General features: G+C 40.7%; 1 gene segment (V, D, J or C); it reads left to right on the plus strand.

The window, feature by feature from the left end:
- On the plus strand, positions 1-22,330 carry LOC122545548 (Ig heavy chain C region, membrane-bound form-like). The segment is given in 9 exon segments: positions 1-130; positions 259-642; positions 1,741-1,831; positions 12,026-12,331; positions 15,432-15,743; positions 17,686-17,994; positions 18,450-18,779; positions 21,599-21,726; positions 21,866-22,330. Coding segments are annotated over 7 exon segments (1,413 nt in total).
- The last annotated feature ends 3,136 nt before the right edge of the window (positions 22,331-25,466 follow it).

Here is a 25,466-nt window from a genome sequence, read left to right on the forward strand (position 1 = left end):
GCACTGGACCGTAATTCAACACTCCTGGGTCGGATCTGTTTAGAAAGATCTTAGCAGAACCGCTTCCCACAAGTTATCAGAATGATTGTGTCGACACTTTTTCTCAGTTTGTTACTGACTTTCTTATCATGTGAGTGTTTTTTGTTCAAGTCTCTCTTTGTGACTGTCTCAATGTTAGTCTACGGCAGGAATGTAAAAGACTCAGCCATCATTTCACCAACATTAATGCTCATGGTTTATTTGTTTTCTTTTTTAAAGGTGTCCAGTCGGAGGTTGTTTTGACCCAGCCAGAGGCAGAGACTGGCCGTCCCTCAGGCAGCCTGAAACTGACCTGTAAAACCAGCGGGTTCGATCTTAGCAGCTACACCATGCACTGGGTCCGACAGGTTCCCGGACAGGGTCTGGAGTGGCTGCTGTACTACGATGATTCATCGGACAATAACTATGCACCAGCGGTTAAGGGTCGATTTACTGCGTCCAAAGACACTTCAAACAACATTTTCGCGTTGGACATGGGGAACCTGAAGATCGAAGACACCGCCATCTATTACTGTGCAAGAGACCACAGCGAGAGGAACCAGGGCTGGACCCGTTCAAAAACAGCTCGAGGGAACATTTTGTCAATTCCATCATAAACTGACGGTCAGTACGAGTTTTAAATGCAATTATACCAACTGCAATCTGAAGCAGACCTCAGGCTGCCTCTTACAAAACTATCAAAGAGGAAATGTACAATTTAAACTAGCAAACTGCTGACACAATGGGACAATGTTTTGGGCATGTCATATGTACTGCTAACACTTCCATCAATTAAATGCTCGGACAAAATGTTAGTTTTAATATATCTGACAGCTCAGGAAATCACTGCTAATTGTTATGTCAACTATGGCATTAATTCTAAACATGATCAGTACTAAATGGCTCTTTCAAATGAAAATTGAGACCTGGAGTAAAGAACAGAGAATGAGTGTACTGGTCTACATCATTGTGATACTACAGTGGGTCACAGTGTTGTGCACAGCGACATCCTCATACAAAAACCACTGACAAGTGTTTATCTCAAATTGGTGATTTCTACCATGGCAGGAGCGAGAAATAATGTGAGATGCAATTTAAATGCAATCCAGCAGTGCTAGTTTGTACAAATGTATATATTTTTTTCTACCTTCTTCGTGTTGATTGTCAAGATAAATGCAGACCAAACCTGGAAAAGTATTCCAAGCTTTCAAAATACAATGAATCGTAAAAGCTGGAATAATGCACCAAATCATTTTTAGAGGAGTCTGAATCACTGCTTTCTAGGAAGTGATGAAATTCTCTGCATTTTACAGTTTCCAGTCTGTCATAGTATTTGACACAACGTGTCTCACAGTGATATAGCTGGAGTGACACTGCAATTATGACCAGTACAAAAACCTATTCAGCCTCCATTGTTTGAAACTAGTCAGTGATTACTTCTACAAACCGTCTCAACTTGCACTGCAGTATTAGTTCTGTGCGGTTTTATGCCAGTATCACTATTTAATTTGTAAAAGTGTTGGGTAATTATTGATACACCAGTTGGTGATTTTGCGAATCAGCTCATGTGTTACTCTGTGAAGTATAAAACATAATTAAAATTTATCAAGAATGTTCAGAATTCACTAGCACAATTACGTGATGAAGATTTATCGTGACTTTATTTTGCCTGTGGTTCTGAAAATTTAAATTGATGGTAGATTTTTGATTTGTTTTATACAGAGCTAGTTATTGTGTGACCCAGTCCAGAGAATGTAACACTGTGACTATCTTGAATACTGGGGCCAAGGGACCATGGTGACTGTGACTTCAGGTAAGACCCTTGAACTTTCTTAGTGACTTTTTAAAAACTTTCTATTCATGTGACTAATTTCTGAATTAAATGAAACTCAGATTCTGTGCTGAGTTTGGTTTGGTTCGGATTGATTTTCGTTCACACTGATAACAGACTTCAGTTAAGGCTCAGCAAATAGTTACAATAGGGATGATGGAGTCAGTTACTCGGTGTATCTCTTTTTTTGATTAGATGGGCATTCTGTGTGGCTGGGTTACTTGAAACACCTAATGTCTCTTAATCAGTCAGCTATAAATAATGTTCAATGTCAGTGGCATCCTGACTGTGAGTTTTATTATCAACAACAAACGCTAAAAATTCAAAGATGTTCGAGATATTACCAAACATGATTAAAATATGCTAAGATATCATTATTCACTTCTTGAATATATGTTCTTACTCTGATTATATTTTCGCATTTATTTTGTTAATTTTGTTGATGATAAGCAGGTTAGAAACTGTCATAAAATTTTCTTGCGGTGCTATATTGCATTCTGTTGATGAGATTCTGAGTTTGTTTTACTTGATTCTGTTGAATTGAGTTGATTAGATTTTGGCTTTGTTTTAGTTGATTCGGTTTGTACTGTGTTGATTGGATTCTGAGTTTGTTTTTACTTGGTTTTGTTGAATTGTGTTGATTGGCTTTTGAAATTGTTTTATTTGATTCTGTTGAATTGAATTGTTTGGATTCTGATTATGTTTCATTCAAATCTGTTGTTCTGAGTTGATTGGATTCTGATTTTATTTTCCTTGATTCTGTTGAATTGAGTTGATTGGATTCTTATTCAGTTTGTGAAATTGATCAGCGTTTTCATGCTTTCTTTAATCGGTGTTTTCTTTCTGGTGAGGAGATTGACTCTCTGGATTACTTTTCATTACCAATATTTGTGAAGTTCTTTGGTTTTTCATGAATCATTTCTGCATTTGTTAAACTTATATGACACATTTTTCTCTGCTTGATTGAAAACATTACATCCATTTGTAACGGTCTGAAAAACAACTTAAGGCAGAAACCCGGAAGTGTGAGAAATGAAAAAAACGAGTTTTTAATGCATTGACTTTTAAAAAAACTTAGTTCTAATTGTAAACTAACTGAATTTTGTTTTGAGTAGCCTCATTCAAAATAAAATTTGGGACTAAAATCTGAAACTGCAGAATTGGTCAGATTTTGTAACTGAAACTGACTTAAAATTATAATGTGGTAATATTTGTCCATTCAGTAATTTTGTTTTGACCATGAAGTGATTAATCAATATATGCCTTCAACCGCTCTACTGTGCGCTGCACAAGATTGTCACAATCAAGAAGGGTGTGCAGGTTGGAAAGAAGTTGAACTGTTGCCAGAAACATTACAGCTTTAAGTGTTAAGTTCCCTCACAAACAAGGCTGCTGTTATGACTTGTTATTTCTATTCAATTTAATCATTAGTTTGCTGGATTCTGAGCAGCTTTGTTAGACTTCAATTTGTTTTTTTTTGTGAGGTTGCATCATGTTCTTGGTTCTGTTGAAAATGTTTGCAGAGCTAGTTCTGCTGCAAACACACTGTGTTGTGATCTGGTGATCGTTGATCCGTTGAGGAGGGACTGTGCTTGGGTAACATTAAATATGTTATATTTGGGAAACTGTTTTTGGTTTCTACATTGTTTTTACAATGTTAACATGGTTGGTGACAGTGAACCGCTCCAGGTACCTCATTCAATGCAATCAGCATGCGAGGTGAAATTTCATAAAGCCTATTATTAAGTGAAAGGCAAATCGCAAAGGTTTTAGAAATGAAGGGAAAACAGATACCTTCAGGCGCCATTTTTACTTAAAAGTAATAATTAAGGATTAATCTAATCCATGCTTTACAATCCAAATTCAGAACTCCACTATCTAGTTCAATCACAAGGTCTGTCTTTAAATTGTTTACAATTCATAGAGAAATATAAATAGAATTTCAAAAGTGTAATGTTCTCATAGTTCTTGCTCTTGAGCAAAAATGCCATGACTGTGTTATAATTGATCAATAAACACCTTTCAATTCCGCTGTCCACTACAAACGTATTTTTCTGGCTGGAAAAGATCATTGGCAAAGACCATTTGGAAATTCTGCTCAATTCTATGAAGAACAGGTCAGTTTCACTGCTTTGATCAGTTTCACACGTAACTTGAGTTAATTAATTGTTATGTCCCTGATTAAACTGGATTTACAGGATAAAAATAAAACATTAACTGAATTATTTAATCTGCACAGGTGTTCCCAATCTGTGCATTTTAAATAAATAGTTACATTTTACAACACAATTTCAACTGAGGAGTCATTCTTTCGGAAACAACTGCTATCGTGAATTATGTGACCAAGGCCAAATTTTGAATTAATTAAAATAATCCACTCATGAACTCGCAGGGCAGCATGGTGCCTCAGTGGTTGGCACTGCTGCCTCACAGCACCAGGGTCCCAAATTCGATTCCACCCTCGGGTGACTGCCTGTGTGGAGTTTGCACATTCTCCCTGTGTCTGCGTGGGTTTCCTTTGGGCGCTCTGGTTTCCTACCACAGTCCAAAAGTTGTTCAGGTCAGGTGATTGGCTGTGCTAAATTGCACACAGTGTTCAGGGATGTGTAGGTTAGGGTGCATTAGTCAGGGGTAAATATACATTAGGGGGAATGGGTCTGGCTGGGCTACTTACTGTTCAGAGGGTCAGTGTGGAATTGTTGGGCCAAATGGCCTGTTTCTATACTGTAGGAACCCTACTCTTAAAACCATGCGAGTGCTTGCTGCAAACGCAGAGAATTCATTTTACATCGATGTGTTCAGACCGATGCAGAGTTCACAAATTTGCAGAAGACATGAACTAGAGGACAACAGAGCACACTGTTTATTCAAACACTGAAAATAGAGTAATATTTATTTTAATTAATATACTTGACCGATTTATTGCAATGTAGCGATCGGAAGGAATTGCTCACATTAGTTAAGTGTGACAATCATTTAGATTAGATTTCCTGCAGTATGTATCGGGCCATTTGCCCCAACAAGTCCACACCGACCCTCTGAAGAGTAACCCACCCAGACCCATTCCCCTACTCTATATTTACCCCTAATGCACCTAACACTATGGACGATATAACATGAGCATGCACATCTTTGGATTGTGGGAGAAAACCCACACAGACACAGGGGAGATTGTGTAAACTCCACACAGGCAGTCACCTGAGGCTGGAACCGAGCCTGGGTACCTGGATCTGTGAGGCAGCAGTGCCCACATTTACTTAGACATCCACTAAAGCGGGCAACTCCAGACAGAAGCATGTTTTCAATTCATACCTTTTTAAACATTTTCGTTCATTAAAAGCAGTTAACAAGAAAATGACCTTGCCCTAATTCCTTCAACAGAAATGCTTTCCACACTGGAATGCAGTATTGACTTTATGCAGTGCAAGCAAAATCTCCACAGTTCGAGGAACGTTTTAAGAATATGTAAAAATAATTTAGAGAATAATCCATTTCCTCCTCAATAATTTTGTTAAATACAATGACTTATTAAGTTTATTAACTCAGTGGTTATTTATGTTCATTGTGAACACATTCTCGTTCATATTAATCCTCTGGTTAGTTCCTCTGATGAATGTTCAATTACAGTGAATATATTTGACGTGAGGAGTTGAGCAATGTATCCTCTAGGATTAAGTCTGTTGTGCAGTTTGTTTCCGTGCTATCTCTGACTAACTTGTCAATGGTCCTGACCATTTGTAAATTGTCCAGTTCGGATACCTGAATCTCAGACAGTTCAATTTCATCTCGCGCTTCAAAACCACTTTTGTCTGCCAGAAATACAATATTCGATTAGGTGCCTCAGAATTGAGAGCCCTGACTAAGTTGTTCCAATCAGAATGAACGTTTCAGGAACAAAAGGCAGATAGCAAGAGTTTTGAAATTGGTTGTTGGCATCAAGAGATATTTGATTGAGTGAGGCAGAGGGAAATATGCTGTATATTTTCTTTGTGCCTCAGTTATGCAGGACATGTTCCGTGGCACAATGTAGAATCAGAATTTTTTTGCATCTTATTATTTGAAAACCTATTATCAGCTTTTAATGTCACTGGCAACGGTCATATTACACTTCAAAACATTTTAATCTTTTCCAAACTAAGTAGACCGTCTGGTGCAGCAACATTCACAGGGGAAAGAGGAAGGGAGTTCGAGGTTGGAATCCAGTGACAGTGAATTGATGGCAATGCAATTCCTAGATTTATTCCTCTGTAGTTCCCATAGAGTTTGAACAATTTGGAGCTGCTGTCAAAGCATTCTTGGATATATGTTGAAATGTTACTTTCATTGTACAAACATTCTGGAACAATCCCTGGTTGTTGGAAGGTGATAATAACTAACATGGTTTATGTATTGTCAAACATGTGGGCTGTGTTCTCCGTGATAGTGTCAAGCTCATTGTGTTCAGGTCTGTTGTGATGTTGTAGTAGAGTCCCTGATTCTGTGCCAGGTGGCCTGTGTTCACTTACAACCTGTTAGAGAGGTATGTAACACAATCTCTTATCAGGTTACTTCAGTGCAAGAAAGCAGATTCACATGTTTGGGTGTTTGTTGGAATTCCACTCACAGAGGCCAATGAAATCTATTCAATCGCTGTCCTGACTTGTGTCTCTTTGATATTAAACAGAATTTTGATGGTTAGCAGCTTTTCCCAGATCAATATTTGTTCACAAGCTTTTGGGCATCGCGAGATGGGGTTAATGGAGTAAGTGCTCAAAGAAATCCCAGCTTTTGACTTGCTGTTATGACAATATCATTTATAACTAATCCAGAATGAATCATTTTCGAAGCATATTTGATGAGATTATGCTTCGGCTGTTTTACTTTATATTAAACCAGTGCTGGAGCTGAATTTGATTGTTCAGTACGCTGGGAGTTCCGCTGAATCCAATACTTGCAGCAGATGGTGATAGGTTTTCAGTTGGTCTTCAATTGCTATCTCAGACCGTCCAGTACCTCTACTAAGAATTATTTTTCCAACAGGAGTCAAGCCAACGTAATCACTGTTTATCTCAACAGGTGTGAGCTCTTGTGCCAAAAACATGAAAACAATTTGGTGAAGAGGGGGGGCGGGGGTCTCTGGATGCGAAAGGTGAACCTTGCCTTCTCTCCACAGGAGCTGCTAGACCTGCTGAGTTTCTTCAGAAATTTCTGTCTTTATTTTGGTTTTCTAGCATTTAAAGTTTGTTGTTCCATTGAAAAATGTTGTGTTCGATGAAACACGTTCTTCAGAGAAAAGATGCATTTGAACAAATTGAGAATGTTCAGAGATATTAAATATCAGAGAATCATTGAATTGGAGCGCCCTGATCTAAAGTGTAGTTTCACAAGAAACTATGATGAAGTAACAACACACTCCAGAGCGCAGTGGCTGCTGTAATTGGGTGGAAGTTATTTTGATCACTCAAATAGAGAATGTCAATGATCCCGTTCCAAATAATCAACAGAAGTTTTTTCTAAAGCATGTGTGAAACAATTAATGTGTTGAAATATTTTAATAAAAGTGTTCACCGCCAGTGCTAGCTTAAAAATGACACAATGATAGGAAGGTCGGAGCAAGAGGAGGGCACTCAGCCCCTCGAGCTGTTCCACCACTTACTTAGATCATGGAGCATCTGTGAGCTAAATCCACAGGTCTCCCTTTGGCTAAAACTCTTCAACACCTTTGATTAACAAGCAAAGACTATCCCAGATTTACTGATTCGACTGCCCGTAACAAAGGGAGACACCATTTCTGAAAGACATTCCTGTGAGTACTGTGACACAATGAGGCTGGAATTAATTGCTCATGAAAGTAAACTTTCAATCTCTGACAATTTCCAATTGAAACATCCCAATCATCATATTTCATTAATTTAACACTATACTTCCCTGGAATAAGGAAATATAATGTGTGATTGCCCTGCTAAAAATGAGGGAAGCTTCATTCCTATTAAATGATTAAGAAATAGCTCTGTTCATTCAGTGAAAACACAGTAAAATCACACAAAAGGAAACCATGTCATCTTGTGGAGACACACAAGTGCCTCAAATAATTTTCAATTCTTCCAGTGGTTGTTTGAATCTCTAGACAGGTGTGGAAGTGTCAGACTTTTTATATCGCCTTGATAAACCAGTTATCATCAGTCTATTTGAATTGCTGAAGTTTGTGTGGTATTAGCACATTCACAGCGCTGTTAGGAAGTGAGTCCCATGGCTGTGATTGAGGAAGAGGAAACGGGCAGGGAAATAGTTGAGAGTCAAGTTGAAGTCTAATTTGGAGGAGAGCTTTCAGGTGAAGTATTTACACGCATGTGCGCCCTTATCCTCAAGGATCACAGTTTTGGAACATGCTGCTGAAGGGACATGTCAGCATGCAAACTGGAAGCTGAAGAAGGCCCCGCGGCCCCTCTAGAAGGCCATTCCATTCATGGGATCATCATTAATCTTGCTGCTCACCAGTCTTCCCAACACACCGATAATATTGAACCTGATTGTTTACTCTCCAGCAAAAGAATGGCGAAACTTTGGAATTCTCCACCACAGAAATTGATTCAGGACAAAACATTAAATGATTTCAATAAGGAGATAGATTCCTTCAATCCTTAAAAAAAATGCTCCGGATATGTGGCAGAAAGGCAAACAGGGTACAATATTGGTTGAAAGCCATGAAAACATTGAATGGGACATGGTTTGTAAGTTTGCACGTAACACCAACATTGGTGGTATAATTGGCAGTGAAATTTATCCAAATGTACAATGAGATCTTGATCAGCTGGGCCAATGGGCTGAGGAGTGGCAGATGGAGTGTAATTTAAATGAATATGACGTGTTGCTTTTTGAGAAGACAAATCAGGTCACAACATACAGAGTTAATGGTAGGGCACTGGATAGTGATGTTGAACACAGGGCCCTGAGGGTCCAGACTCATAGAGTCTTACAGAGTTCATGGTAAGGCACTGGGTAGTGATGTTGAACACTGAGGACCCTGAGGGTTCAGACTCAAAGATTCTTGAAAGCGTTGTCTCAAGTAGCTAGTGTGTTGAAGGCGTTTGGCACATGTACCTTCATTGGTCAGAGCACTGAGTGCAGGAGTTGGGGCTTCATGTTGTAACTGTCCAAAACATTGGAATGAACTGCCAGAGGAAGTGGTAAATGCAGAGATAGGTCCAACATTTAGAAGACATTTGAACAGCTCCAGGAACTGGATAGGTCTGGATGGATATGGGCCAAAGGCAGGCAAGTGGAATTAGTTTAATTTGGGAACTCTGGTCAGCATGAATGAGCTGGACCAAAGGAACTGTTTCTGTGCTGTACGACTTTATGACTCACTGACTTTATGGTGGAGTAGGCTCAAAGTTGGAAGGTGGTGAGCAAGTGAGGGGCTAGATTGGGCATGTGGGAGAGTTTGGGCTGGTAGGCTGTGAGGTGTTGGCTGGCTGCTGGGTAAGCTGGCATGCACTCTGTCTGGCAAGGTGGCATCAAGGTAAATGGTAATGGTCACAGGATAATTTGGTCGAATTGTGCTTGGTAGGTGAGGGGTAGTTTGAGCTGAAATGCAGGAAGTCTCTTTGCCAGGCTGGTTTATGGAGAGGTGAGCAGGATGCCAGGCTGGTTAGTGCAGAGGTGGGCAGTGTGCCAGGCTGGTTAGTGTAGAGCTGGGCAGAGTGCCAGGATGTTTCGGGGGTGGAGGGTCACTGTAATGAAGTGACAGGGGGACGTGTTGTCTAAATGCAAAGCTCGGAGTCTGGCAAAATGGTGGGTGGTAAAGCACAGATGCGAAAGGAGCTGGGATACAATGTGCACAGGTTGACTTGGGTAAGGTGAGAGGTCAGTGATCAAGGGCTGAGGTCACGTCTTGGGTAGTGGGCTTTTGTCCGAGGTTGTGAAAATGATGGTGCTAGGTCCAGTCAGGGCCAGATTCACCATGGGCCAGGTGCAGGGCGGCTGGAGTGTAAATGAGTGAAAGGGATTGAGATCATTTGTCCATCTGGAATATAGAATATAGAACATTACGGTGCAGTACAGGCCCTTCAGCCCTCGATGTTGCGCTGACCTGTGGAACCAATCTGAAGCCTATCTATCCTACACGATTCCATTTTCATCCACATGTTTATCCAATGACCTTTTAAATGCCCTTAAAGTTGGCGAGTGTACTATTGTTGCAGGCAGTGTGTTCCATGGCCCTACTACTCTCTGAGTAAAGAAACAACCTCTGACATCTGTCATCTATGTCCTCTCCTGCTCGCCATCACTATTCAAGGGAAAAGACTTTCACTGTCCACTCTCTGTTTATCTTTTATGTCTCAATTAAGTAACCTCTCAACCTTCTTCTCTCAAATAAAAACAGCCTCAAGACCCTCATCCTTTCCTCATTAAACCTTCCCACCATACCAAGCAACATCCTGGTAAACCTCCTCTGAACTCTTCCAAAGCTTCAACATTCTCCCTATAATGTGGTGACCAGAACAGTACACAATACTCCCAAGTGCAGCCACACCAGAGTTTTGTACAGCCGCAGCCTAACCTCATGGTTCTGAAACTCATTCCCTCTATCGATGAAAGCCAACACAAAGTATGCCTTCTAAACAACTCTATCAAACTGGCTGGCAACTTTTAGGGATCTATGTACATGGACACCGAGATCTCTCTGCTCAGCTACACTACCAATATGGATTGCCTTGGATGTGTTTCTTGTGATAGGGGTTGTGTGTTCCGGGCATGAATGGATGTATAGCAGGGTAGGGTTTGTCAATGTGAGTGGGAATTTAGGTCTAGACAGAGTAAGTGCAGTGGTTAGTCTGAGACATGAGGTTTGGTGGTGAACTGTGTGTCAGTTTGATAGTTATTAAAGTTAAAGATTACTTGTTCATTTCTCAAATCATATTTACGTAAATACTCAGCTGTAACACTCCAAAGTCTCTGAACCTTAATGGTCCTCCATTTTTCAGAGGCCTCCAGAATTCAGATAATTGTAAATGAGATGTTTCAACTTCCAGCCAATTGGCATGAGTTCAGCCGTGACAGCCATCCTCCCCGTCCCAGTGCTCAGCTCCTGCCTGTGCTGCTGCTGCAGTGACCTTCCTCCCAGAGAGAACATTCTGCCTTGCATTGATAAGTGAGGAAGGCTCACTGGGCCTGATTTCCAAGTATGGGGACAGCAAACACGAGGGGACACAACTTTAAAGTGAGGGGAGATAGGTATAAGACAGATGTCAGAGGTAGTTTCTTTACTCATTGAGTAATAAGGGTATGGAATGCTTTGCCTGCAACGGTAGTAGATTCGCCAAGTTTAAGTACATTTAAGTCGTCATTGGGCTAACATATGGACGTACATGGGATAGTGTAGGTGGGATGGGCTTCAGATTAGTATGACAGGGCAGCGCAACATCGAGGGCCGAAGGGCCTGTACTGCGCTGTAATGTTCTATGATTCACTCTGACTTCTCTCCGGGGGTACTGCCAGCTGTTGGGTATTTCCAGCAGCACGGCACCTCGTGGGGCAGCACGCTGGTTCCGTGGTTAGTGCTGCTGCCTCACAGTGCTAGGGACTCGGGTTCCATTCCAGCCTCGGGTGACTGTCTGTGTGGAGTTGGCACTTTCTCCCCATGTCTGTGTGCGTTTCCTCCCACACTCCAAAGATGTGCAAGTTGGGGGAATTGCAAATGTTGTGTTCAGTGATTGGGAGGTTAGGTGCATTAGTCAGGGTTAACTGTACCATAATAGGATAGGGGAATGGGTCTGGATGCGTTACTTTTCAGAGGGTGGGTGTGGACTTGTTGGGCCAAATGGCCTGTTTGCACACACTGTAGAATTTCGATGAATCTGCATTTCCTTGGTTTGTATTTTGTGAAATGTCTCTGCTCTTCACAGCAATCCAGTAAAAGTGTCAGTTGGTGAGATCTTCAAACAGTTACTGGGGTGGGATCAGGATGTTCTTCGTCCTAAATTATATGGCAATGGTCAAGGTCGAGGGCATGTTTCTAAAGAGGGAACCAATGATCATGATCAGCAACTGGTAGGAAACAAAAATAAACCCCAGTTATGCTGTCGACTTCAGCGGGAGCATACTGGCAAACGTTTACAGCTGAGGATACATTTGAGTAACTGATAAGGTCAAATTAACAGAAACTAACATGCTCAATTGGTCATTCTATTGTAGAGACACCATCTCCCCCCACGCTTTATGGCCTGGTCTCCTCCTGTCAGGAGCACAACACCGGTTCTGTGATCTTTGGTTGTTTGGCGATGGACTATTCCCCTGACGTCACCAAGGTAACCTGGAAGAAAGGTGGGGAGCTCATCACGACTGGATTGAAGACTTACCCATCAGTGAGAAACAAGAAGGGAACCTACACCCTGAGCAGCCAGTTAACCCTGCCCGAGTCAGCGGTAGATTGCCCCAGCAAAATCTACTGTGAGGTTCAACACAGCGGGACACACAAGAGCAAAGTAATGCCATGTCCAGGTAAGTGTTGTGGGAACTGAGATAAACAGATCATCTGTGATTAACATGAAGAAGGCATTATTTATAACCGTTTTCACAGAATCACCTTATACAGCACAGGAAAAAGGCCCTTTGATCCATCCAATTCACGCCTATCAATAACAGCCACCTAACTATTCCAGTCTCATGTGCCAGCACACGATCCATTGCCTTGTGTGACTTGCCCTTGCAAGGATACTTCATACTTATAATGAGGGGCTCAGTCTCTACATGACTTATTGGTGCTGAGCTCCAGGCTAACACCACCCTCTGTTTGATTTTGTTTTCCCCTGAGATCCACTTGGAACCTCCTGGCCTTACCTTCACCCTGTGCCCCTGAGGCATTGATTTCTCCATCAAGGGGAAAGGTTTCATCCAGTTTACCCTGTCTCTGCCTAAAATAATTCTAGATATCATGATAATCTTCTCCCTAATTCTCCTCTGCTCCAAGGAAAACCCCTGTCTATCTAAACTAGTTTCATAACTAAAACTCTCCAACCCAGACAAGATCCTGGCAAATCTCATCAATACTGCCTTCAGTGTAATCACATTCCTTCCATAACATGCACATAACGCTTCAGTATGGCCTAACCAGTGTTTTATTAAGTTCCAGTATCATCTCACCACTCTTCATTGTCAATGTCTAGGCTAATAAAAGCAAATATCCTCCCACTTTCTTAGCCCCTTTATCCAGACGACACAGTACTATAGGGGATCGGTGGGTACATGCACCAAAGATCCTCAGGCCTTTCCAGGGTTCCACCATTCAAAACGTCATACCTCACAGATTCTTCTGCCGAATTACATCACCTTACATTTATTCAGAATAATTTCCATTTGCAACTTTTCTCTTCACATACAACCAACCCTTTTATATCCTCCTGCAATCTAAAGCCATTATGCTCATGACTTACCAACATGACAGTTTTCATTTAATCTGTGAATTCACTGGTTAATCCTCCTAAATTTGAGTCTCAATCATTGGTATGTAAGAGAAATAGCACGGAAATCAACACTAATCTCTACAGAACACCAGGAGACATAGATTTCCAGTCACGCAGACACCCGATGACTATTATCCCCTGCTCCCACCACTCAGCCAGTTCTAGATCAAATCTGTCAAATTAACTCAGATCCCATTGGCTCTGATTATTGCTATCATTTGGACATCGAGTTATCTCTATGAAAACTACTATCAAATTGTTACACATGACTTCCTCTCAATAAAACCGTGCTGAAAATTGTTGATTTATCTTCCAAATGAAAACTAATTTCACTTCTCAATAGTTTCCTTACCACTGAGACTAGCTTGACAGATCTGTGTTTTCATTATTTATCCCTTCCTTCGTCCTGCATAACAGTGCAACGTTGGCTGATCTACACTCACTTGGCACAACTGCTGTGGTCAGACAGGAATTCTAAATTATTGTCAGCAACCCAACTATTTCATCCTTTGCATCGCTCAACCGCTTGGTATACTTTTCATCTGCCCTGGAAATATAACCACTTTTCATTCAGCAAGACAACACAGAACATCACGTCATGTGTCCTAATTTCTGAAAGTACATCATAACACCCCTCCATGATTTCTGTCCCCACACTGTCCCTCTTACTAGTGAACACTGACACAACACATTCGTTTTGACCACAACCAAATCCTCCAGCTCCACTCCAATAATAACACTTAATGGGCATTACTGTTTCCCGAATAATTCTTTTATTATGAATGAGTCTGTAACTTTTAAAAATATTTTCCTTTATTTTGACTGCTATTATTTTCTCATGGTCCCTTTTGCTCTTCTAATTCCTTTGTCTTTCAAACTCCCCCTTGCACGTTCTGTACTCCATATTAGTTTCTATTGTTTTGAGATTTCAGTATAGACCGGAAGCCTCCCTTGTTTCTCTTTATCTCCCCCTCCATGCCCTTTGGTGTCCAGAGCCCGCTGCATTCTTGATACCACGCAGTGGCTTCCTGGGAAATGTCCTCCCTGTGATTTTCCTATCTCTTTCTTAAATGTGTCACACTGCTCTGACCCAGATTTACCAATAAGTGTCAGCTTCCAGTCCACTCTGGTTAAGTCATTACCTGATCTTACTAAAATTGTCCTTCCCCTTTTCAGAACTTTGGGCCAATTTCTATTCCTTTGCAGTACAATCTGAAATCCAACTGATTTACGATCACTGTCTGCAAAGTGCTCCACCATTGATGTTTTACCCACTGGGTCGACTTCATTCCCTAAAGTTAAGTTCAGGTTCACACCTCTCTTGCAAGGTCTGGATTAAAATTCTCTGTATTAAACACATACTTTGTTCAAATATTCTCCTGGGGGCATTTTCAGAATTGTGCTCCCTGTAAATTTTTGACAAAATGAATATCCAAGCCTATGCTGAGGAAGTTAAAAACCTCTTTTCTCATTCCCCTATTTAATTTCCATGTCTCTGAAATTTGCCCATGTATTTGCACTTGGTCTTTTGGACCAATAGTAAGGTCTATCGTGCTCTCCCAGTAGTTATGTTTGCTGTGTTTTGGTTTTGAAGTACTGTCCATTTGCCTTTGTTCAAGGAGGTATCCATGATTTCATTTCTCTTTACAGCCTAAAATACTCTTGTCAGAATTGCGACAGAAGCAACATTCTGTACCGCACACCCCCTGCCCCCATCATTTTCTATCTTTCCCTGTCTCGCCTGAAGGCACTAAATCCTGGAATATTGAATAGCCACTCCTGCCCAGCTCTCAATATGTCTCCGTGACAGCAACGGCATCATATCTTCATTTATGCCAGTAATTCGTCTGCCTTGTTCATCAGACTCTGTCATTAAAACGAATACCATCCAACGTTGCTATCTCCCTTCTGATGTTACCAGCCTATAGTTTCTCTGCCTCCTTGACTCCCTTGCTGTGTCCTCTAAGTTTAGCCTTTCACATTGTCCTGCTGATCTTTCTGTGTGGATCCCAGCTTCTCCAGCACTCTGCACAATTATGATTCCTGTATCCATTAACCACAAGAAACCTTGATATATGAGAACTGATTGTATTTGTTATGAAATTCATCGGATAATGTATGTGATGTGTTTCCTAAAGGTCCAGATATTCTCCAACCAACCCTTCTCCTAACTGTGAGCTCCAATGAAGAAATCGCAAGCAGCAAGTTTGCAACCGTCGTCTGTTCAATCATCGAGTTCCGTCCGAAGTCAATCTCCGTGAGTTGGTTGAAAAATGGCCGACGCTTGGATTCTGGCTTCTTCACGTCTCCCGTGTGTGAGGCGAACGGGAACTTCTCGGTGACGAGTCGGCTGATGGTCCCTTATGGTGAATGGTACAACAGTGCGGTCTATACCTGCCAGGTCACTCATGGAGAGAACACTCAAAGTAAAAACATCACCGCACTCCAGGGTAAGAGACACAGACTGAGAGAGCTACAAATCACTCTGAACTCTGATGTGAATCAAACACACTAATTTATCAGGCGTTGTAAACAGCACGGTACAGCTTCTCGTTTCCCAACATGCCACGTGTCTCATTTCAGTTTGAGTGTTACATTAGCATTGCTCATAATTCAACCTTTTGGCAAGTCAGAAAAGCATGTTTCGTCTCTGTTGAAGATAGATATATAGACAGTGAGCTTTGTTAAATAGTTTGTTGCCTGATCATGCTGGGAGAGGCATTCAGAGTGCTGAATACTTGCCTGGTAGCTGCTTCAAGGATAAGTTTGGGGTGGAGGGGGATATTGGAGAGATATCTGATTGAAACATAGAAAATACTGAGAGACTGAGGTCGAGTGAATGTGGAATAGATGCTTTGACTGGTAGGCGAGACTAGGACCCAAAGGCACAGTCTCAGGGTCAAAGGGGCACCGTTTAGAACTGAGATGGGGAGGGTTTCTTCAGCCAGAGGGTGATGAGTCTGTGGAACATGTTGCTGCAGAGGGCTGTGGGTCCAGGCCATTGTGTGTACTCAAGTCAGAGATAGATCGGCTCTTGTTTAGTACGGGGAGAAGGCAGGAGAATGGCTTTAGCCCGAAACGTCGATTTTCCTGCTCGTCGGATGCTGCCTGACCTGCTGTGCTTTTCCAGCATCATTCTGATCTAAACTCTGGATTGGCCGAACAGCCTTATTCTGAACCTCTATCAAATTGACGTGGTTAACATATGCAGAGACCCTAACTTGAAAATAAATCAAAATGCGTTCAATGCTACATTCCCTGCTCAGGAATGACCTGTTGGTTGGACATTGTACGACATCGATTTTTATCTGGTACTGAGCTCTTTAACTTCATTTATGGGATCAGACCACAGACCAAGTGGGTATCACATTTGATGAACTGGGATAAACGTGATCTCACTGAGCTGCTTTAAGATGCTCTCTGTAATTAATGGATGAGGCAGGAGAATAAATTCTGGTGGGAATGCTACAATAGGGATGAATGAACGAGGAACTTGAGACAGGCTGATTTAGCCTGGTTTGGGGTGGCGAGGTTTACACAGTGAGTAGTGGATGTCTATAAAATTAGTGACATTTCCATCGCGTTTGTAGATTAATTTAAGACGCTTTTGTTTGTTTTTTTCTCCCCTGCTCTATGAAGAAATTAAAAAATGCAGCTTGGTAAATAAAGTAAAAGTACAGACCAGTTATGAACTAACTGAATGGAGGCAAAGACTTTAGGAGATGGGTGTCCTTCTCGATATCCAGTGATGTACTCAATGTCTTGTTTTCAGATCTATTCCAAACACAGCCCACGAGGAACAATGACATAAATTAGAGAATGACATCACACCAATAACGCAAAGTATTTTTGATCACGTTAAATATAATGAACAGAATTTCCATGGCTGTACACCGCTCCTGTAACACTTTAGAACTCTGCAAAGAGAATAATTATTATTTATTATAATTTGTCCAAAATTTGGGATGTGATTTGGCAGTCAGTGTGACCAGCAGCACTTGTACCTAAGGGTTATGAACATGGAAATGAACTCATTATATTCAGATTACTCTTCTCACAAGTATCAATAGATGGTCTTAAGTGAGAGACAAACTCCGAAAGAAAGATAATTCCATGGGTTACATGATGGTATCTTCGATGATTTTACTTTTTTCACAGGTTTCACTTGTTACAAAGCCAGTGTTCTTTAGGAATAATTACACAGGGTATGTTATAGGTAATCACAAATGTTTCACAGATCAAAACACATCAACAATAGTAAGCATCGTTTCAGCAATAGTTGGATTTGCCATTTTGAAGGTGGTGTCTTCACCCTGTGAAGGAGTAATCTGAAGATTGGCGGTTTGTATCAGAAAGGGGCATTTTTCATTGACTTTGATTTTTGTTTCATAGAAGATACCGAGTGCCACCCTAACACCGTTAAAATCCTCCCACCGCCAGTAGAACAAGTCTTACTGGAGGCGACAGTGACGTTAACCTGCGTTGTGTCCAATCTTCCTTCTGGAGTCAATGTGACCTGGAGACAAGAAAAGAAGCCTCTGAAATCAGAGATTGCTGAGCAGCCTGGACAGAATCCCAACAGCGTGATCAGCAAATTAGACATTTCTACTGAAGCCTGGCTGAGTGGCGTTACTTTTGAATGTGTGGTGTACCATCAGAATCTACCGACTCCGCTGAGAGACTCCATCCACAAAGAGAAAGGTGAGCAGTGAGATTAAAACACAAAGCATCCCATGTGTAATCCAGATCCAGTTACATCAATGACAGGCTTTGATTGGAAATGAACCAACACCGTTGGGAGCATTAACGATGCATCTGAAGGCAGGATAGCTAAGTAGCTGATTAAGGAAAAGATGGACCAAAGGATATTGTATTCTGATTAAGTCAGATAAGGTGGGAAGAAGCCTGGGTTGTGACGTCACCATCAGCAATGACAAATGGACAGAATGTCCTCGTTGTGGGCTGGAAACATGGAGGCAACATTCACATTAAACGTTCTATTTTTTACTGAACAGTATGCGTACCATTCTGCTCCTTTCGAAAACGAAAGTGAATAAATCCCAAATTTAAAATGGCGTATTTTAATATTTAGTGAAATTGTGATATTGGTTCAGGATTTTTTTGGTTGATTTATATTTGTCTCAAATATTCTGCAGTGATTAATCCGCTGGAGCCATCAGTGTCGGTCCTCCTGCCACCAACAGAAGAAATCTCCGCTCAGAGGTTTCTCTCCCTCACCTGTTTAGTGAGAGGTTTCTCCCCCCGAGAGATCTTCGTCAAGTGGACAAACAATGACAAGCCGGTGAATCCCAGTAACTACAAGAACACCGAGGTGATAGCGGAGAGTGACAACACTTCCTTCTTCATCTACAGCCTGTTATCCATTACAGCGGAGGAGTGGGCCAGCGGTGCTTCTTACTCCTGTGTGGTGGGACATGAAGCGATTCCATTGAAGATCATCAACAGAACAGTCGATAAATCCAGCGGTAAACCGAGTTTTGTAAACATTTCACTTGCACTGATGGACACTGTTAATTCATGTCAATAAAAATCTCAAAGTTGCATTTAATAATTCAACAGAAGTAATGAAGTGTTTCTTTTCCTCCAGTTGTGAGTTAAATACTGAATTAGTTGTTTCTCACTCTGACTTACATTCCATCTGTGTAGTTAAAGTGGATTATTAACAGGTCTAGGACGAGTGTCTTGTGCAGTTAATGTTCTCTGCTCAGATACACCCTGGGTCAGAGACAGAGTAAAGCTCACTCATTGCAGGATTCCACCAAGTACCTCATTCATCCTAAATCCCTCTGTGACAAAATCTGACAATGTCCACGTAGGGCACGAGTTTTGAACTTGGTGTTTTTGATTCCCCCGATTGGACATTCTTACAAAATTCATGTCAGTTTTAAACTGCCAAATTGCACCAATTGGAAATGTAAATTTAAGACACTTTAAAATTAAATTTGATTGGAACATACCAATCGTAAAGAGTGCCGAACAGTTTGAATGTAACCTTTGTTTCTGGGGAACTGCCAGGGATCTTGCGCCAGCGCATGAGTTGACAGAATGTATCTTCACTTTCACACCAAAGAGAGTCAACAGATAAGTTGTTGTGGAGCAGAGGGGAGGGGAACGATGAATGGTCTGTCCTCTTGCTCCCTGTGCAGAGTTTTCATGGTAGATGTCCTCTGTAATGTAACCCAGTTGCAAACAGGAACAGTCAGCTTCTTGCTTACTGTCCAAAGATTTAACATTTCCATGCAAAACAATACCTTTGAAGCATGTTAGACACGCTTGGCTCTGTTAACAAATGATTAACATTGATTCCCATAATCCAAAACTGGTGTTTGCATCATCCCAGTTTGAATTCCTTAGTTTTGTCTCAGTTTTCTGGAGCACATGGGATCAATTCTGGTATTCGAATACCTGATATCATTTTGTTTCACATACGGAACACAAGTAGACATTTTCTAATAAACATATTCAGAAATGTTATCTCTGGGGCAGTGGGGATTTGAACACACGCCTTTTCTCTCAGAGACAGAAGTTCTATCACTGCAACAGAAGAGTTGCTCATAAAACGCTTATCTCTGCACGACGATGGGAAATGTTTCCTGTAACACCAAGGTCAAATCTAATTATGGGCAATGCATTAAAATTAGAACAATAAATTAGAATAATGAAAATTGCAGTCTGGTATAAGAACAGACACAGAGAGATGATCGCAAATACACACGTAATGACAAATATACGGGCTCTCACCTAAAGACACATATTTATGTGCACACTCAAATGAGCATATAGATAAGATGTCACACACGCATACTCACACAGAGCCACACATGCAAGTGGTACTTGAACACTCAGCTAAGCTCATACAAAAACTCACATACACCGAAAGAAAATCATTTGCACAAATGAACAGGAGTACTCACACATAACCATGAGAAACATCGACACACGGTAACACACAAATGGGCATGAATACATATACATTCATACAGCACAATGCGTACAGACATACACACATGAACACACAGATACAAATTCCGAAAAATGTTCTCCCACATGTCAACTCACACAGGCACGTAAGTGCACAGAGATAAACATTAATATCATTATTTTCCCATTTTCAGAATCACAAACATACGATGACAGAGGCAGCTTAATTAGTTATTTTTAAACCACATTGATCAGCATGTATACAATATCACACGCACACACAAATTCAGAGTCTCACATGCAGGCACACAAGTGCATAGATGAACAAATAGAGGGGCGTTTATTAAATAAGGATAATGGGCACAAGGATCAGCAATCATCCACAAACAATAGCACAAACAAGCTGATCAGGAGATGGTTTGGGAAAGATTGCCACACAAGCAAACATCATCATATAAATATAAACATCCATCAAAACATAACATTGCATGCTAACATTTATTAAGCATAAACATGAAAATAACCCAGTGTAGGTAGGATCTGAAACAGACACATAATCACACGTTTTAGACAGCACTAATGAAAAGTGAACACTCACAAAGACATTACAAGATAAGCATAGGCAGCAACGAAGTGCCATATTAGCATGATGATGCTTACACACTGGGAAAAGACCAAACTTTGGGTGCACAAACACATGAGCACACCAGCAGTAAAGGAACAGGAATATGTTTATTCATGCACAGACTCCAACATGGGCAAGAGTGAAGTAAGAGACTCTTATAACCACATACACAAACATTAAAGGGAAACCAAACACACCAAGCAGTAGATCAAATAAATTAAGGGACACACGTACAAAAACTTATTCCTAAATGTACAGATCCTACAAACTAAAATATGAAGCAATGTCCTGACTGTGATGTCACTTATATTCATGATTTGCCAAGCAATTGGTCACCAATATAAAAGATGAGAATCACATTTGAACCTTTATTCAGTGATGGCTACAATTTTCAACTAAAGTGCTGTCACTGCCTATATTTATAATATAATGATATAATTAAAATCATCATTCGTAATAAGCATTCCTCAAATAATAATATCCTTAAATAATAGATGAAAAGAAAAATAATTTAAAACGTTCTGACATGGACAATGAAGAAAGAACATGTGCAGTTAGTATTTGTAATTTCTTGCTGAGTCAATAATGCACTAATAGATACAGATAAGAGTCACACTTGAGAAATACCTGACTGCTTTATGAAGATGTAATGATCTCCAATTACATGACTTGGATGCAGATAGATTGATCTGGATCAATAAACAATCTAAATGCGTTCTCTCGGCTTTATATTCATAGATTCAATAGATCGCACTTGGATTGAAGACTATGAGGATGATAACAGCAACATCTGGACAACTGCTTCCACGTTCATCACCTTGTTCTTCCTGAGTATTTTCTACAGCGCTGCCGTCACTCTGGTGAAGGTGAGAATAATCACATCTTTCTCACGCCAAGCAGCCCAATATGTTTTGTGAAATCTCTAAGTGTGCCATTGAATAAACATTATATCTGAAAGTCCCTGATCATAAATATCTGCGTCATTGCTTTCTCTCTCTTTTCCAGGTTAAGTGAATGAGTTGTGGACCCCTTTGATTTTCCTGATCTGCTTATCAAGGTCTCCGAATTCCCAATCTCCAATCTGTCCTGTTGCTGACTCTAACAGTGAGATTACTTCAGTTTATCAGCGTGTAACTGAGAGAATTATTGATGGATTTTCCTTTTTACTTTGATATCTTTGAGATGGTTGTGGTTGGAAGAATTTGTAGCTTCCCAGTTGTTTGAAGCCCGTTTGTTTTGTTTTTATTTGTTCCTTACTCAGAATGGTTGCCTACCCTTTCTGATGAGCCTTTGTATTCCCTTTCTTGTGACTGTTACTGATGTACAGAAAATTCCCAGCTCACAGCGCATGTGTTCTCGTCTCAACGTGGCATCCAGCCATTATATTCACTTCTGTTAGCTTTTAAATAAACCTTTTGGATAAAAATGCTTTCTGAAATGGTTAATAAATCTCGAATGAATATGCACTAATCTTGAGTTTGCTTAATTCTTTCTTCAAGGCCAGTCAGTAATAATACACTTTCCCACATGCTACTCCTTTCCCAGCCAAATACTTTCACTTGTTCTGTTTGATTGTATTTTATCCAGTCATTTAGTTTAATGCTGCGCTACCATGCAGCCCACTGATGTAAATACATCTTTCACACGATATACCTGATGGAACACTCCAGAGGCAGAATGATGAGAGAACATTTCTGCTTAGGCACCAAGGGTCACGGCCTCGGGTCACCTCATGATAATTTTATAGGTTCCACCAGAAGCCGAAAAAAGGCAGACAACGGAGTTTGAAAGTTTACTCTACACTGAGTAAACTAAAAGTACTCCCAATGTCAGGGCAGCCTGGGTTAGTAATGCAGAAATCGCCACCTAAAGCGCCCAACGAAACATTCATCAGCCAAAAATGTCAACGTTCAGTCAGGTATTCAGACACAACACGTGCACAATCCAAGGGCGGATTCTCAGAACTGGAGTTTTTCTCACACATAGATCTCATGGAGCGCAATTACTGGGATCTACTTGACACACCATACCTGTCAAATCCCAGGGAATGAGACTGAGATCTGTCTGATACAGGGATATTACTGAACAGCAACCCTCAAAAATAATAAATCAGAGGTCGCTGTGATCAGGCAAGGCACAGCTCATGAGTACTTGAAATATTCAGCCATTGAGATCTATATGACGCAAGACGGAATTGAGAACCAATCACAGCAACTGGTCACAGAGTCTGGAAACTATCAGCAGAGGAGAACAGTCCCAATTTCTCAGAGTTGGTGAGGTGTATCATCCCGGGAATAGTGTTGTGAATCAGTCACACACCCAATCTCATAACTTTGCATTTTTTTCAAAAACATGGCACCTGAAACTAGATGCAACATTCCAGGTGAGACAAGAGACTTTTTATTTCAGTGTAACATAATTGCTTTGTGTTTGTTCTCTACAGTGTAGGGTGATGAAGTAGGGTTTATTTGCTGTTCTGTCCACGTGTCATGGTACATTCCCTGATTTGTGCACATACACACAGGGGATCCTCTGCTCCTGCACCCCTTTGGGTTTACCCCCTTACTATTATATGTTCCCCTGAGTTCATTGCAAAACAAAGAAGCAGGTCACCCCTCCCTGAGACTGAGATCTATCTGACACACCGATATTAATGAATAACAATCCTCAACGATTATAAATCACAGATTGATTTCGATCAGGGAAGGCAGAGATGAGAAGTTCTGGAAACCCTGCTGCTTTCCATGTCCTTTCCCACAAGCCGTCTGTCAAGCTTTGAAGCTCTTAGCTGTTCTTCCAATATCCTAACATTTTATTTTAAATTGCTGTTAATATTTTTCTATAATTTTGTATTATAGACCAAAGCACAGGTTGAACCAACAAGGACTCCAAACACTGAATGGAGTTCGTTTTTTAAAATTCTTGTTTCTATCCAGAATTTTCCTTCCATACAATGTAACCTTTTATTTCCCATCACCCAAGTCACCCATAGTATCTTTATTTTCAGCTACTAACCAACACCAGTAAATTAAATAATTTATGTTCAAAGCCCCTCCCATCATCAAAGGTACGGCAGAAGTAGGAAGAGCTAGAAGGAGATTGGAGTCAATTTATCTTGTGGTGAAACATTACTACCGTTCTAACACAAGGTATTTCTGAGGGATGGTCTAGTGAAGCTATGTGGATGGAACTCAGAAATAAGAAAAGCATGATTATTTTGATGCGATTGTAATAGTCCCCCCAGTAGTCAGAGTGAAATTGTGTAGAAAATATGTCGAAAGATATTATTTATATGTGAGAATAATAGGATTGGAATAATAGCAAATTTTAACCTTCCAAACATAAAATGGGACAGCCATGGTCTTAAGAGCTTGTTTGGTGAGGAATTTGGTAAGTGCTAAAGTCAATTTTCTTCATTAATATGCAGATGTAACTATCACAGAAGGAGCAAACCTGACCTACTGTTGTGATATAAGGCAGGGCAAGTGACTGAATGGTTAGTAGGGGAGCTTTTTGGGGCCGGGGTCATAATTCGATTAGTTGTAAAATATTTATGGAAAGGATTGGCATTATATATAAGTTATAGTTCTTAATTGAACGAGGACAAATTTTGATAGTATGAGACAAAACTTTCAAGGGTTGATTGCAGTAGACTGTTTGCAGCTCAAGGGACGGCCGGCAAGAGTGAGGCTTTCAGAAGTGAGATAACGTGAGTTCGGAGGCGTGATGTTCCTGTTGGTGTGAAGATAAGGCTGGTAAGAGGAGGGAACACTGGAGGAATAAAGATATTGAGGCTCTGGTTCAGATTAAGAATGAATCGTATATTAGATATAGAGAAATGAGATCAAGTGAATCCCGAAGAGTACAAGAGGTGCAGGGACATTGTAAAGAGGGAAATGAGGAGGGCAAGAAAGGAAAATGAGATAACCTTGGGAGATAATGTTAAAGATAATCCAAAGAGATTCGACTAGTACATTAAGAGCAAATGGGTAGATCATAGAGTCATAGAGATGTACAACTTAGAAACAGTCTCACTCGCCCATGCTGACCAGATATCCTAAACTAATCTCGTCCCATTTGCCAGTACTTGGCCCATATCCCTCTAAACCCTCCTATTCGTCTACACACTCAGATGCCTTTGAAATGTTGAAATTGCACCAGCCTCCACTGCTTCCTGTGGCAGTTCATTCCATACACACCATCCCCTGCATGAAAAAGTTACTCCTTAGATACTTTCAACTTTTCCCCCTCTCACTCTAAATCTATACTCACGAGTATAGGTTTAGATGAGACTCCACCCACCCCAGGGAAAAAAGAACTTATCTATTCACTGTATTCATGCCTCTGATGATTTAATAAACCTTTATAAAGTCACCCCTCAGCCTCCAACCCTCCAGGGAAATCAGCCCCAGCTCATTCAGCCTCTCCCTATATAACTCTACATGGCTGTGAATATGAAAAAGCCGAGAGGGATGGTTTCATAAATCATGTTACATTTTATATAAACGCTGTTTTTTTATTTTCATTTAGTTTAAAATGGAGGATGGGTGCTTTTTCAATTTCATACCAGTAGCACAGAAAGACCTGGGGAAATAAACTGCAACAG

The sequence above is a fragment of the Chiloscyllium plagiosum genome, unplaced genomic scaffold, assembly GCF_037043375.1.
Source record: "Chiloscyllium plagiosum isolate Xiang-an unplaced genomic scaffold, Cpla_swu_hap1 HiC_scaffold_51, whole genome shotgun sequence".
Lineage (NCBI taxonomy): Eukaryota > Metazoa > Chordata > Chondrichthyes > Orectolobiformes > Hemiscylliidae > Chiloscyllium > Chiloscyllium plagiosum.